At 37.4% G+C, this 16461-nt stretch overlaps 1 protein-coding gene across 30 annotated transcripts in view; it reads left to right on the top strand.

The window, feature by feature from the left end:
- LOC103477041 (neurexin-1a) overlaps positions 1-16461 on the top strand; it is a 264906-nt gene that overhangs the window by 115779 nt on the left and 132666 nt on the right. For 25 of the 30 annotated variants that reach the window (XM_008429897.3, XM_081616361.1, XM_008429894.3 and 22 more), the window contains 6 exons: positions 2071-2274; positions 5342-5368; positions 10818-10940; positions 11891-12272; positions 14036-14226; positions 15061-15234. In XM_008429897.3, coding sequence (XP_008428119.1) covers positions 2071-2274; positions 5342-5368; positions 10818-10940; positions 11891-12272; positions 14036-14226; positions 15061-15234 — 1101 coding nt within the window. Of the gene's footprint in view, positions 1-2070; positions 2275-5341; positions 5369-10229; positions 10941-11890; positions 12273-14035; positions 14227-15060; positions 15235-16461 lie in introns of those variants that run through there. The other 5 variants (XM_008429900.3, XM_081616365.1, XM_081616370.1 and 2 more) reach the window with 2 other exon arrangements.

The raw sequence follows: 16461 nt of genomic DNA on the forward strand, positions 1-16461 counted from the left end.
TCTTTATTCTGGAGCTTTCTCATTTAATGTATTTTAAACAATCTCTTATATGAATTTTAAGCGAGGAAATGTGTTGGATGAAATTGTTTTGCTGCAGCAGTGATTTGAATAGAATTACTTGCCTGCTTGTTTATTATACAGGAGTCTTTCCCTCCCTAACATTGAAGTAGGTATGTCTTTTCATAATGATGTGAGTCTATTCATCAAATTTAATGAAGCTGATTGCATGCAGCTGGAAATTAAGTTAAGCAGTAATGACAAGCTGCAGAGCCAATTTAGGGTATAGATGAGCTCATTTTCTGCATAATCAAGATATTTGATTATTTTACACTCTATTTGACTTTTCTTGCCTGTTTCCATTTTTTAATGAGAGCACTTTAGCAATTATGATGAGGTACACAATGACTTGCTGATTTGTTATTCTGGTACTCATTGTTCAGCAATATAGACATAAACAATTCCCTTCAATCCTATCCTAATCCTAATTTTCCTGCATATATTTTGCACCGTGTTCTGTTATTGTTGTGTAGCACCTTCCAACATTTTCCAAGCAGCTCTTTGCTTCAGCTGCCTGGCAGAAAACAAACAGTTTAGCAGTGAACTCTTGTTTGTCAAACGCCCTATCATCTGCAGCCTATCCCAGGAGGGCGTGGAGAAATTGGATTTGGGTGAGGAATGTGACATAGTCATCCCAAGGGATGGATGTCACACTGGCTCTGTGTGATGAGAAAGTGGGGATGAGGCTGGTGTGAGTGTACTGGTACCCTGTCGCCTCCACAGCTCACTGTCTCCCATTCCCTTTAGCACTCCTTTTATTTTCCCCAACTCTCCAGCAGTAATAGTTGTTACCTTGGTATAATTTATATATACTCATGCAATTATATCACATCCTTGAACTAGCATTTTGAAAATGCACATCTTGAGCATCTCTGACAGTAGCTTAAGGAAGCAATTCAAATACTTTAAAGTGAGGTTTTTATAAAAAGTTATGAGCTGTTATTTTCTTGCCTGTAAGAGCAAAGCAGATATTTGACTTCTTTGAAAATCTACAATCAAATTCATGGTTTATTCTCGTTTAATCCAGCGTAGATCTTCATTGGACAAATCTTTGCACAGAAGAGGAAAATGACTTACGAGGGACATGGAGACCAGAGGACCTTCTTGTGCTAAACCTGAACAGAGAACAAAAAAAAAACGTTTCTCGTTACAGTAACTACTATACTATTATCTACTAGAAACTTTTAAAGCAATACTGCCAGGTTTTCTTTCATTTCTTTATATGTACTATTTTTGCACTGATTCGTCTATGCCTCCTGCCTTTCCAGGCAAAATGATGTGTGTTTATACTGAAGGGGTTCATAACCTAAGTTGGCAAAGAAAATGCAGTTTATGGAGGGAGTCTGAGTAGCTGTCAGCTGCAGCATAACGTGCGATGGGAAACTAGACATGTGACAAGTCTTTACAAAGTGGTCTTGGGTATCATACTGTACCTGGAGACATTCCATTTTGCAATAACTCAGCATGTTTAAAACTGGCATTCTCGTTTTATACCTCATTGAGTTTTACAGCCAATGAGCGTAAAAATAGTGTCATGAAAATCTGCACTGCATTTAAACATGGGCAACTCTTGTTTCTTAAGTCCCATTAATCCTCCCTGAAAAAAAGAGTCCTACAAATGCATCATCAATTGGCCAAAATTTGTGTGACAGTCAGTCAAGGTTAGTGGATGTAAGTACTTCACCACCACTCTACGCGGGATCAACACTGATCAAAATAACTCGCAGTTTTTGTTGGGATTGAAAGCCTTTTACTGAATAAACACAGACAGCATCTGTCTGGGAGTTACATTCACATTCGCTGCTCGAAGACTTCGGCTCTCCCTCTGCCTCTTAAATTCATCGATTCATCGTTCCTCTGAGACTGGATTGAAGGTCGCCTCACTAAACCTTGTCAACAAATAGAACATCACTTTACACTGAGCTGACAGCCGTGGTCATTGGTTTTCCATAAAATTGCCGCAGTCTATTTTACCGTTCACTCATCATGTTTTCTTTCTTATTCCCTCTGCAGAGGCGACCATTCTCAGTTACGACGGCAGTAAGTTTATGAAAGTCCAGCTCCCGGTGGTGATGCACACCGAAGCCGAAGACGTGTCCCTTCGATTCCGCTCCCAACGGGCCTATGGCCTGCTAATAGCCACCACATCCCGGGACTCTGCCGACACTCTGCGTCTGGAGCTGGAGAGTGGTCGTGTCCGTCTTACCGTCAATTTAGGTAACACCTCGAATGCATACACACACTGCAGCAGCAAAGCAGACTCGAGCTTGATAGCACTCACAAATGCACGACAGTGTTCCTATTTACGTTACATGTTTTGAATAGACGGAGAGACTGTAGCGGCTTTCAAGGTCTAAAATCTGCGGCTCGAGGCTCACAGGCAGCTGAACACACGAAAACTACTCGTCAACAGGGAATGCTTGCTACCGTCTTTTTGTTAGATGAAGCAGATTCTTCTTTCCTAACACAAACTGATGTGTTCCCGTTGAATACAGTTTTGACTAAATATGATAACTGTCTGGGAAACAGTTGAGTATTATTCTGTTAAAATTAATTATTACATGAATGTGATCAGTTGGAGGGTGACATATTGGTGTCCTTTTTTTCTGAAAGCTCTGATGAATTGAAAGGTGTTGCTTTGTTCCTTTAAAGATATAAAAAAGTTATTTCAGTGCACCACATAAACATTGGCCTTGTTTACACCACTATTCATTTATTTGGGTTTGTCCTTCCAATGATTATTCTTTGAAGCAGTTTCTGGGTCCAGACATCTGATATGTTCAACATATCTCATTATCCGGCAGCTTTGATCCTATGTAAAGAGGAAAGATTCTGCATGAAGCAAAAATAGACACTTTCTCCTATGAGTTTGTGGCATTTATTTTTATTTTGTTGGCAAAGTACTGATCCCAGAGCTGTCTTTTGGAAGTTTGATGTGTTTCAGACACTACAGTGCCACCCAAGTCTTCTATTCTGTCTTTTTGCTGGCTAAACAGAAATGGGTTCCCTAAGTGGTGCCGTTTAGTCGTGCATGCAGAAGAGTCTTTATTCGCTGTCAACTTTAAAACAGCATGTGTCCAACTGCAAAAGGCAACAGCGCCACACACTGACAGGCCTGACAGGTTAGATCACCGCCACTGCAAAAAGGTGCCCTCGGATAAAAAAACAAAGGGCTGCGTCGTTTTGTTTTCATTTAAATTCTTTCTGACAAATATAAGAGTTTTGGACTTTATTTCCACAAGCCCTTGAAGGCTGTCTTCCTTGTCCCTCTCAAAGAAAAGCAGAGCATTCCCTGGAAGGGTAGGCTTGTGTTGTTCTCTGACTGTTTGTGACCACTTTTCTGCTGTGGTTGACAACACATGACAAGCAGGGCCAAATGGGAAGGCAGGGTTGGGGGGGGGGTTGATCTGGGTCACCTTTCTTAGAGCACAACACAGGCTCAGCTTTCACAAATAAAGAAGTCGAGAAAGAAACACAATTTTTGTAGCTGTTTTTTATCAGTGACAAATTTGTTAAAAGTGATAGCCACTAGAGCCTATTTGGTAGAATCTAAATTATTACTTGTCATGCAGTGACAAATATCACTGCACCAACTTTTCTTTTCTCCACATAAGTAAACATAGAGACAAATTCAAATATTTAACTTTATAAGATACAATTAACTAATTTCAATTTAGAACATATCAAAAGACACTAACACTACCAATTCACTTTTACTACCAAAACCTCAATCTAAACATCAATTTGCAATGCATTTTCTAGGAATGCTGTTTTTTTTTATCTGATACAATGTCAATATCTTAATTTAAATATATGTTGATACAGAAACAATTCAGATTGTTTTCAATTGAAATAAATTGTGCTTATTTGGGTCCTGTCAGCTATACCACCTCATGATCTTTATGCTTTTGATCCAAGGTTGAAAACTACAGAATAAGCTTCACAAAACAGTTTTATGTCAATTTTTACATTGTTTTAAACTGAATTGAATGTGAATCATTAGGAATCTTTGGGTGAAAGCAACAAAAATTATTATTTAGCTTCAGCATTAAACTTATTTTGTGTATCTTAACTTTGTTCAAACATTCACTTACGTCTCCAGGCTCATCCTAAAAAAATAGAATATTGTGAAAAATTGCACCTCCGAAAGTGAAACTCATATTATCTAGAATCATCATACATAGAGTGATATATTACAAGCCTTTGCTTTTTTTACAATACAAAATAGAAATATTTTCCTCCTTGTAATTATAAAATTATTTACTTACTGTCTGAGATGACTTGGAAGAAATATTGCACTTTTACCCAAGTATTCTGATTCTGAGACATACCGGTATCTGATCATTTGTGAAAAGTCAGGCCTAAAATATATATATATATATATATATATATATATATATCAGTTATTATTACTGCAACAATCCAACATAATTTCTACTACTCTAATAGTTTGCAAAAAACACCAAACAATCGTCCATCCTCTACTTTAACATTTTCAGGATTAAACTATTTCTGAACATGGTGATGATGTGTTCACTTGCCAGCATTCACACTGCTTCCATGACAATCTCACATAATTCCCAAACATGAAAAAAAGTTTACCAATCTAGTAGAAACATCTGTTTCTGTGCAGTTTTTGAGATTATTTAAATTATAACTAGTATTAGATCTAGCAACTGATATTTAAACACTACAATTCACTGCTGAACAAAAGTATGTATGTTGTAGAAACAGCACGACAGCAAAGGTCTAAAGAAACCTTATTAAGCTAGTGTAGGTATTATCAATGTATTTCTTTTTTCCCTGTAGTGAAAAATTATACATGAGCCAGACAATGCAAACGGAAATCCAAAATGACACAAAACAAAACTATTATAATGTTTTTAAGTCACACTTATTGGTAGATGAAAGAAGCTGGGGGGAATTAATGAGAAAACCTTCCAGTTGGCCCTGTGTGACCCTGACTAACATCTGATGCTCTCATGATGACATCATCTTGTTGAACAAAAATGTTCAATTCTTATAAAATATCTAAATCTCTGCCTAACAGATCCAGTCCTCGACTTCTTCACTAATATGCAATAAATTGGGCTGCTCCGGTTCTCCAACACAGCAGCGCTTTTACCAGCTTGCTCCAGCTTGAGGCAACAACATGTGAGAGCATCAGAGGACGGACAGTGTCCGTGTGTTTGTCCCCAGAGGGGTGGACTGTATGCTTTAATGATGTCTGCAGCTGTAACGTTGAAAGATGAATTTATCTCTCATCTATTCTCCCCCCATCTAGATTGTATCAGGATTAACTGTACCTCCAGTAAGTTACAGTTCACCTTTCTTCTTCTTTTTCTACTCCTTCTGTAATATTCACTATTTTTTTGTCTGTTGCCTGGGTAATGTATTTTCTAAGTGAAAAATACCATGACACAATTTTAACTGGGGAGACTTAATCAGTTTAAATGAATGTATCATATTGTACCCCACACATGCTAGGGCTAAGGTTCTTTGTAGTTTCTTTTTTTATATATATAATTAGAAGTGTGGAGGAAATGGATGGAGGCTTGAATTAATGACAAACTGGAATATGGCAGTCAGCTGCTATTTTACACACCAAGCTGTGTCTAATTAATGAACCCATTCACTTATAAATCTAGAAAGGAATAAAACGCATGCTATGGAAGCGTAGGTATTTTAGACATGGATGATTTCCTTGCGCTATCCCCCAACCGCCACCTTTTTTATCTTTTTTTTTTTTTTCATTTCTTTCACAGTATTTCACGGCGGCTGTAAATTGATGAGGCCATTCAAAGCACAGAGGAAATACAGAGTGTGATTTTATTATTGCCATTAACCTGCCTCACAGAGCAGAAAGAAAGAGATGGAGAGGGAGGGGAAAGAATAGATCCTGTTGGGGCGTTCGTGGAGGAAGGCGTCTTTGTGTGTTTGTGTGTGCGCGCAAACAGAGAGGCTACATTGCAATATTTTGGGAAATAAATATCCCTGACATTTATTATTCAGAGCTGGTGATGAATTAATAATTCCTTCACTCGAGTCATAATACAAGAACTGTTTTTTTCACGTAATCCCTCTCAGGTGAGAGACTCACCGTAAAAACCAGATGAAAACATGCAGTTAAAGCCCTGTAACAAATACCACACTATGCCACATTGTGAATATAATGATAAACTCTTCTCTGATAACAGCCAAGTCGGAACTGTTGGCATAAGTGTTACAGCACTAGAAGGTCGTTGCCTGATCAGAAGAGGAGACTTAAACAACACAACACTTCCTCACACAATCGGATGATGTGACCTCTAGACAAGCTTCTTTAAAGGATCTCTTGTTAGCATCTTTCTAAATGCAAAGCAGCTTCGCCCATACATCCTCAATCGCTTCTGGTGTTTGTGTGCAGAAGACAAGCTTCAATTCTCTCATTCCACTTCCTTAAAAGGTCATCTTACTTTCCAGAGGATAAGGTTAAGGCAATACATGTTCACATTCATATTGTTAGCCTTCTGATCACCATATTATTACCCCTTTAATAGAATAAAATAGAATGGAAAAGCCTTTAATTTTCACACCTGGAGAATATTCAGATGTGCCAGCAGCAAATTAAAGATAGCTGGAAGCTTGTATATTTACACAAAGATAAACAATATAAAAATAAGAGACTGTCTAGTAGGGGCAAAATGCAACATGATAATATTGTGCGGTTACTAAAAATAGCAAACTGAATAAAAAAAATGTGCAACTGAGTTGGATAATTTCAAGAAAATATGTTCAAGATGTGCATATATATGTGTGCACAAACACAACATATTCATAAAAAGAAGACAAATTGTGCAAAAACAGGGATGTGCAAATATATCAAAAGATCTGGCTAAATAGTTGCAGTTCTCTTTCAGCTGGCAGCAATTGGAGCTTGCAATGTCCACCATGTCGTGACAACAAAAACATTGTCAGAAAGGCGGAAAGCTTCAGTGTTCAGCTGTTAAATCCAAGCTACACTGACATTAAAGAGTTGACACTTTAGTGCATGAAATATCGTCATTTCACCTTCACAGCATTCTATGTGTACCTTCCAGTTACTGCTAATGCAGTACTATCAGTAGAGATTGTCATTTTTTATTTGGGTGTCAGAAAATTTGAATTAAGTTTTTAATGGTAATTTCATTTTAAAATGGGTGTGTCACTTTGATGGTAATAGTTGACACTGCTAATCATTTTATTTCCAAAATGGAGAGTTAGAAGACGACTAACTGAGTTGGATGTTTTTTTTTTTTTTTTTTTTTTTAACATTTGCACTGTGGAAATAAATTTAAATTCTTTTGATAAACCATTCTATAGAGAAGGTGAACTGCATGCTTTAGATGAATTCAAAAACAAAGAAGGAGTAACCCTTCCTTTAATAGTTTCTGACCTAATTGTGTCAAAGGAAAATGCTTAATTGAGGGTCTTGGAAAGAACTGTGTTAAGCCAGTGCATTTCCACTCATGAAGAATTAGCTTTTAACATTTTTTCTAGGTTGTTATTTTTGTCCTCTTTTTTTTTTTTTCTCAATGTTAATTAATGTGTCTTGTCAGGCACTGCAGCTCTGGTCAGCTTGCCGGATGAGAAATTTCAACACCAACTCAAAGAACACATCACTGTCAATTAGGGACCCAAGCTCCCTGGGGCAGCCCAGAACTGTCTGAAGAAAACACTGCCACTTCTGCTTAAACACTGTTAACAGACACTGACTGACAGTTAACTGAAAATATGACCTGAAAGTACCTTGTGACAGATTTTGGTGCTTTTATGTACAGCTGGCCCGGCCATATTCATTAAGAGTAATGGCACGGGTGCCATGATTTACGGTGTGACTAGGAAGGAGACAGAGAGGCGTCTTACTGGATTATCATCTCCCTAACATTATCATCATCTTGAGTAGCTGTTCCTGTTCTATAATTGATCTTAGTATTGTTAATAGAGCTCTAAGAGATTCTTTCGATGAACTTTACAAATATGTGGAAATGAAAAATAAAGGACTGATTTAGTCAGGGCATGAATGCAGGGGAGGTTTATGTTGATTTGCTTTCTAAAAGGCTTCATTTATTTTGTCGCAGTTCCAGATATTTTAATTTTTTGTTGTTGTTTTTTTTTAAAAGCAATTTGTAATTTTAGTCATTTTAAATGTTGAAATTTACTGTGTGGCTTGTCTTCTATAGACACTGAAAAAACTCCTTCATTCATCTCCTTACTCAGAAATGGGAACTCACAGCAGGACATGATAAAAAAAAAAAAAAAGAAACATCTAACTTTCTGTTGTCCATTATTATAACAATTACAGGCAAAATCACTTTGCAGCCAAACTGAATGTAAATAACCCCTCTGTGAGCCTGTGTTTCTTAATCTAGCCTTCATTTACAAAAATATGACTGACATTTGTAACAGTTCTACAGCAGCAAATTGCGCTTGGTTTCAATTTTACCAGCATATACATAAATATCTCAGGAGATCTGATATATTTGAAAATAAAAACAAGGAGACGTGTGAGGGCATGTACGAAACTAAACTTGTAAGGCATGCAAATGTAGGTAAAAGCAATGTTGGCACAGTTACCTTGAAAAAGTTATCTGACTACTGCATCAGTCGCAGCTCTTTGCTTCACGCTAGCAGGTGGAACTCTCTTTTTAAGACTGACTTTACCGTGCCATGAAAATGATCCTTTAAATGTGTTGCATTTTTGAAGATAGATAAGAGTTTGACACCAGCGCAGAGTGTTTGTTGTTGACCTTTAACATCGGCATCTTTAGCTGAAAATAGCAACTGTAAATCTCTCTTTTCCCTGCATCGCTGCTTGTAATGATGAACAGTAATTATCCATGCCAAGCTGAATGCAGCTCTAACAGGAGGACAATGCAACCTATTTTCTGATTAATTCATTAGAATAAGTTTACAATTTCAGGACTCTCCTGGACTTTACATAAATCAATGCATTTTAAGGCCAATATGCTAAGCTAATTATTAAGTATTAAGAAAGGGACAAACTCGAAGGTAGACGTCAAAGAAAAATAATGTAATCTATCTTTAGTTGCAAATAATCATTTTTTCTGATGCCAAGATACATAAGTCTGCTACCTTTATTTGAATGAACTCTGAACTGAAATATTTTGACTCTATATTATTGACAGAATGCCAGAACCAACTGAGGTCCAATAATATTAGATATATAAATGATCATATAACACTCTGTTCTGTATCGAATGTTATGCAACCGATGGCCCTCTTTTCTCTTCTTACTTTTCTTCCTCCTTGAGGAGAACCAAGGACATGAATGATGGAAGGCAAAGATCAACCATGCTTTCAAGTTCAGCCCCATCCCATTATTTCATATCTCTTCTTCTTAATCCCTCACCAGTCGCCTGGTTCCAAGCCTGCCTCAATGTTTAGTGCTTACAAAGCAGCACTGTGCCTCTGCGATTGAGCGTGTCCTGGTACTGTGGTACCCTCACATTTGCATACACATTGCACTGAAGCTTTGAAGATTGCAGAAAGGCGGGAAATAAATAACCAAAAACAGGTTCAGGTGCATGAACTTGGCGCCCCTCTGGAGGCTCCCCACTGTGTGAAAGGGATCAGAGCCTGGGGAGTTATAATGCCATCGTCGTGGCACACCCACATTGCCCTGGTTTGCTACATTCACTCAGCATGAGAACTTCAGAGCTATACAGGGATTTAAAACTTGAACAACTTTATTTAAATTTGTGTTTGGCTTTAGAAAGGCCAATGTTGGAATTATTTGAAAAATGAAATGGAATTATCTTTTTCTTTTATAAAGATAAGATAGCAAAGATTTAGAGCATGTTCTCGGATATATATATTTTTCCAACTCTAAAGCTTTCCTGGAGGTCTTTGGCACAGTGATTGTGCGACACACACACTGCCTGCTTGCAATGCGACTCTCATTCAATATTAATATGATGTTTTTGGTATGCAGCTAAAGGAATGCTAAAAATAGTTTTATCATTTTCAACTAAATTTACATTTATTTAATGAAATCAAATGAGTGAAATTTCATTTATAGAAGAAAAAAATCACATTCTGTATTTCTTTTTTCACAGGATGATTGCATTATAGGGTTATTCTTATGTTTATATATATAGTTATAGTTATATATATAGTTTTTTGTCTTACCTCCTAGTTTACTGTCTCCACTGCAAGATCATTTCTTTTTAAAATAAGATTCTATTTGACATAGTGAAGGTTAGAGGAAGGTAATAGAATTGGCGGGTTAACAATATGGAAAGAGATTATTTGTAAAAGACTTTGCTAAATTGTAAAGTTCTGGAAGGTATTTGCTGCCACCATGTGGAACATGAAAAAACTTGAAATCTAATTTGAGTTGTGTTGGTTGGAAAACACAGAGATCAAGAATAATAATCAAAAATGTCTGAGTTTTATTGAGTAATATTAAATGATGATCCCCACTTCTTGATTTAAAGAAAAAAATAATGCTAAGAGAGACTTCAGAAATGTAGCTGCCTGTATAATGATGCAGCCAATGTAAGTCAGAGTGGTGACCATTTACTGTGGTTAATGGACCATTTACTATGTTTACTTCAATTGTTTCCTGTCTATGTTTCCTTCAATTATTCTGACTTCCTTTCCATCTCTTCTCTATATGATTCTCTTTTTGTGTACTACCATTCAATCTTTCTGCGTGTGTGGGAGTGCGTGCGCGTGTGTGCATGGGTGTTTTTAATCACTTTTGGACTATCCCACAGGTAAAGGCCCAGAGACAATTTTTGCGGGTCAGAACCTGAACGATAATGAGTGGCATACCGTGCGTGTGTTCAGGAGAGGCAAGAGTTTGAAACTGACGGTAGATGATCTACCGCCCGTGGAAGGTACTTCTTATCCTTTCTGTTATAATAAACTTTGACAGGTTCTCACCTTTTCTGGACTCTCGTGGTCTACCTAAACTAGAGCTACTACAATAGAACAATACAACAGCCATAATTCTGCAGAGAACTTTAAAAAGGCCACTTGCTTAGTTTTTATTTGTTCCTGGGTAAGTACAGTGCCTTGTAAAAGTATTCGTCATACATGGTTTTTAATGTAAAAACACTGAAAAGTGTGGGTTGCACGTGTATTTTCCCCACTTCATTATGAAACCTCTAAATGCAATGCAGACGTGAGATAATTAAGCAATATAAATCAATCTGTGTGCAGATTAAATATAAATACAGTTGACATTCATATATCCAAAAATGCATACAAAACATGCCATGTGTTGACCAAGGAGTAGCCTACAGGCTAACGTTTGGTGAGATAATTCATTGACAGGATGGATTTGTCAAGTCTTTCCTGAATGGATGAAAGCCGCTGTTAAAGGAAAGTCATAAAAGAGCTTTATGTAGTTTTCGACAAGCCATATAGGGAAAATTAATACTTCAGATCACCCTCAATACACCATTCTTATTGTGAAACGCAGTAATGGCTGCACTATGAGTTGATGGGTGAATCTACATTAAAGAGTTACTCTGAAAAAGAGAGGTGTGAATACTTTTAGAAGGTACTGCTTATTTACTGAAAATCCCAAGTTCTTTTTTGGCAAAATGTTGCTGCCTTGAATAAAATATTTATTAACTTTGTTTAAAAAAATAGAGATAAATCAAAAATTCCCTGAAGGGATGCTCAGTTTTTTTTTTTTGTATAAAAAAGTGTGCTGACATGACATCACTGACATGACACAAAGTCCTGCTGTGGAGCCTTCATTTTCAAAGCTCTTTCCCTCTTGGCTTTCATTTACCCCATTAAATGACATCCTCTCTCCCTCCTTCCCTTTAAATCAAAGGTCAAATGGCAGGTGACCACACCCAGCTGGAATTTCATAACATTGAGACGGGCATTGTGACAGAGAAGCGCTTCATGTCCATGGTGCCCTCCAACTTCATTGGCCACCTCCAAAGCCTCTCCTTCAATGGCATGGCTTACATTGACCTCTGCAAAAATGGTGACATTGATTATTGCGAACTCAATGCCATGATTGGCTTCAAGAACATCATTGCTGATCCGGTTACCTTCAAGTCACGGTCCAGCTATGTGACCCTCACCACTCTGCAGGCCTACTACTCCATGCACCTTTTCTTTCAGTTTAAAACCACATCTCCTGATGGTCTCATCCTCTACAACAGCGGTGATGGAAATGACTTCATTGTGGTGGAACTGGTCAAAGGGTAGGTGCACCCATTCGTGCAAGTGGGAATTTGTATTCTTAAGGGCAAAGTTTACAATTTTTTTAGAAGAGGTTTTGCTGAAAGGTTGTAAGCCGATGTTAATTTGCCTACAGTAAATAACTCTCCTGGCTTCTTCAGTGAGTTTGAATCCAGATTAGTTTTGCCCTTGAAACCAAAGCTAACAGCCTGGCTGAGAGAAGCCAAGACCAAAGCGTCATATCAGTTCATGTAAATATTGTTTATTTTTAAACATTGTCATGTTTGAATTAGGTGGTAATTTATACAAAGTTGATGGTTGTTTACACAGGAAGTGGAGAGAGGAAGCTGTGAAATAAAAAAAAATGCTTTGAGTGGAATCTGCAAGTGTGGTGGAGACATTTTATGAGTGCTGGTTTCAAAACCTAAGAATGAGTAAGGAGTCAGCTGTGACCCAGCGGTTTTGATAAATACAGGAAGCAGAGTAAAAATGCTGGCAGGAAGAAGCATCTACCTTATCTTGAACACACAGAAACATACTTACACACTCTGGCCCCTCTTAAATAGTCCTTCACACTTAGACGGACACACACACGACTTACAGACTCCCTTACACACACAAAGCAATCATAGTGAACACTTCTTAGTGTCCAAGTCATTCTAATATTTATCTAACAGGAACAGGTCATCTCATCATATGCACTAACCAGTCGTTGTGATTTTGTCGTCATATTTGTTCTCACTGTTCAACCACTGAAACTGAGCCCTAGGATGAGCAGAGGAGATCATGTCATCAGTATTTAAATAACTTGGCTACAGAGAAAAATCTGTTGTCTGGCTTATTTCTTGCTTAAACGAATTTAGCTAGTAAAAGTGGTCATTCTAACCTTGGGGTGCATCTCCTTGTGTTCCCCATTTCCATTGTAAATAATCAGCAGCTGAACACACCCAGTCCAAACATGATGATTGATTAAATGTTCATAATATACTCTGTGTTATATATCTTTTATTATTTACTGGAATTCCCTAAAATAATTTTTTAAAAAAGTAAAAGTTTACTTTTACTATGACTTCTGTACATGAGGTTTATTTATTTAGGGAACTCTGTATAAACGGATCATGACTTTCATAATAACAGTGATTGCGCATATGGCAGTTTTTAATGCCAGTGAAAAAACTACATATGAACATTTTGTCTCTTATCATCTCTGTGCCGGAGTTTTTACCAGAAGGCCGCTGGCTGTTACCATGCTGTCTAATCTAAACAAAAATCTAAACAAAGTGATGAGAAATACACAACATAAAAGATAAACAGCTTCACAGAAGTGTATTTGTCCTTGCCGAAATAGCAAATTCTCTTATTTTTAGCAATTTCCCTTATTTCCCTTATTTTTTGACTATCCAGTGACATCAACAAATAAAGTCATGCAATTTAATTACACAGCTCAACCTGCCTGTAAAGTTAGCCTGGACTGATGTTACTTTAATGTCAGAAATAAGCCATTTTTAAGAGATCTTCACACACTCATACAGTTATCTTTGAATGTACACACACCTTCAATAGATTTTTCTGATTTTTGTTGTACATTTTTACTCAGTAATGTAAAACCTCAAACAGTTACAAAGCAATAATAATAATAATAATAATCACAATCATAATTTTATCGCTAAAAGAAATGTGAATGTGTCAAATTCCAGAACAGTTTGCCAATAATCCGGTAATATTAGGAATTTTTATTCTTCCAGTATGCTCATGTTTCTTTATGCTGTTCTGTATCTGTTTCCAGTTATCTTCACTATGTGTCTGACCTGGGGAACGGAGCCCACCTCATCAAAGGCAACTCAAATAAACCCCTAAGTGACAACCAGTGGCACAATGTCATCATCTCCAGGGACACCAACAATCTGCACACAGTCAAGATTGACACCAAGGTTACCACACAGACAACCTCAGGAGCCAAGAACCTTGACCTGAAGGGTTAGTTCAGAATTTATATACCCTAACCGGACATGTTAAAGGTGAATGTGTCCAAATGCTCATTAACACAAATGACAAATCAGCCAAATTACAGCAGGGACTTTGGTTTTTAGATGTGGTGAAAACAAGTTGCTGAAGTTCAACCAAAGCTTCACAATTGTGACGAAAGTGACTTTTAATGTGGCTTAGTCATTGGTTGCAAACCAAAATGGTGCTATTAAGGTGTAACTAATAAAGTGGTTGGGGAAAGTGTGTTAGTATAAAATGTGTTTTTTTTTTTTACCTGAGGAACCAGTGATTTAAAATGTGAAAAGCAAGTTTGTGATTGAAATGCATAACAGGTTGGAGAAACGCTGCAGGGGTGAAAGGCACAAAAAAGCTTTTGCTCATTACTGGGTCTCAGGTAGCCTTGAGAAAGAATCCATCTGGTCTTTTGTCACAGCTAACAATGTGGAAATGTTGCAGTGAGCTCACAGTGCTCAGACTAACAGCCTTGGATAACATTTATTTGAAAAGAGTTACTTATTGTTGGCATGAAAGCTGCTGTTATTGAAAGCAAATTGTTTTGGGTAATTCTACCTGGAAGGATATTCAGAATGATGAGGCAAGATAAAGCAGTTGCGGAATATATGGCTTACATAACATTGAACAGTTACTTCATAAAAATGTGAAAGTTTTTTTTTTTTTGCGAAGATTGACAATTAGTAAGCTTGTCTTTTATCTGGCTATGAAAAGCACAATAGCTTGCTGCAAAAAATATTGACAGGGAAAGTTCTGCATTCTAATTTATTTCCACCAGGGGTCAGCATTGTTCCATTTCTGATTTCTTTACAGGAAACCTTTACATTGGTGGGGTGGCTAAGGAGATGTATAAGGACCTGCCCAAACTGGTGCATGCCAAGGAGGGTTTCCAGGGTTGCCTGGCGTCGGTGGACCTGAATGGACGCCTCCCAGACTTGATGTCAGATGCTCTGGACTGTGTGGGACAGATAGAGAGAGGATGTGAAGGTGAGAGGTCACAAATGATCAGCCAAATCCTGATTTTAGTTTATTGTCTTTGTAGAGTTTTTAACCTTTATTGGTTGAGTATGAATAGATGAAACAATGCTTATTTTTCCACTTAAAACGAATAACACGAGAGCAAATTCCTTTAATTCATCTAGAATAGTTTATTAATGTTCTCCCAAAATATCATCAGGTGTAACACTATATAATGCTGCATAATCCTGCAAGTCGCTTACATATCTTCAAGCAGCACTCATTCTGAAGCACAGCCACAAAGAAAGCCACACTGGTAACTTGTGGCATGTAATTTAACATCCCTAAAGCATGTTAGTATTCTGTTTGAATGAATCAACCTCCGACACTCTTCCAGAGGCGATCATTTCTGTTTCACTTGGTTTTAATCTGATTATTCTTCTCACCGTATTTGTACTGCCACTGTTACTTCCCATTTCATCCCTATTCTGTTGTACACTGTGCATGCTTGCTGGATCTGAGATATTTGGCCTGAAGCGATCCTTTTGAATAATGGATGAAGCCTTTGTTGCATGTATGAATATCATTTTCCCAGTCTAATGTGTGCACCATATCCAGAGACAATATTTGATTTTCTTTCTACGACTTCAGTCGGTTAGTTTACTTTCTCTTTTCACCCACTCGTTACCGCTAAGTACTTCTGATCTTTTATCATGTTCCAGCGTGACAATCGTAATCCCATTCAGGTCTTGTGAAGGCGTGTCAAACTAGCCATTATCAATTTGAACCACACTGAATCAATGATTGCTTGAAGTAGAGTCAAAACATTTTTTTGTAAATGTGATGGTGAAATTACGATGGAATGCACTGTTGCTAAATGTTTATGACAAAGCTAGACACTGGGGAATATGCGTTACATGGGAAAAGTAGTAGTTACTTATTTCGACTTTATAATAGCATCTGGAGAGAAGCCGTTCTCGTATTTTAGTAATGTTTTACTCTCTTGCTCTTTTTCCGGACAAATATACTTTGTGCATCCTGCCTCATAATCTATATTTCCACTCTCTTTTTCCAAACTTTGTGCTTCTTACTAACTGCTTGTATATTTTGCCTTTTCTTTTCTTATTATTTTGCCAACAAAAGTTGCTTTGACGAAAGCTGACTTGCAAGGTAGAAAGCTTTGTCTGTCTAATAATGGCATTTGATATCCTCCCCTCTTCCCCCAAATGCATCTGAAATAACAGCCCCCCACACCCC

Source organism: Poecilia reticulata, chromosome 15, assembly GCF_904066995.2.
Source record: "Poecilia reticulata chromosome 15, P_reticulata-male-v2, whole genome shotgun sequence".
In the NCBI taxonomy this organism is placed as follows: Eukaryota; Metazoa; Chordata; class Actinopteri; order Cyprinodontiformes; family Poeciliidae; genus Poecilia; species Poecilia reticulata.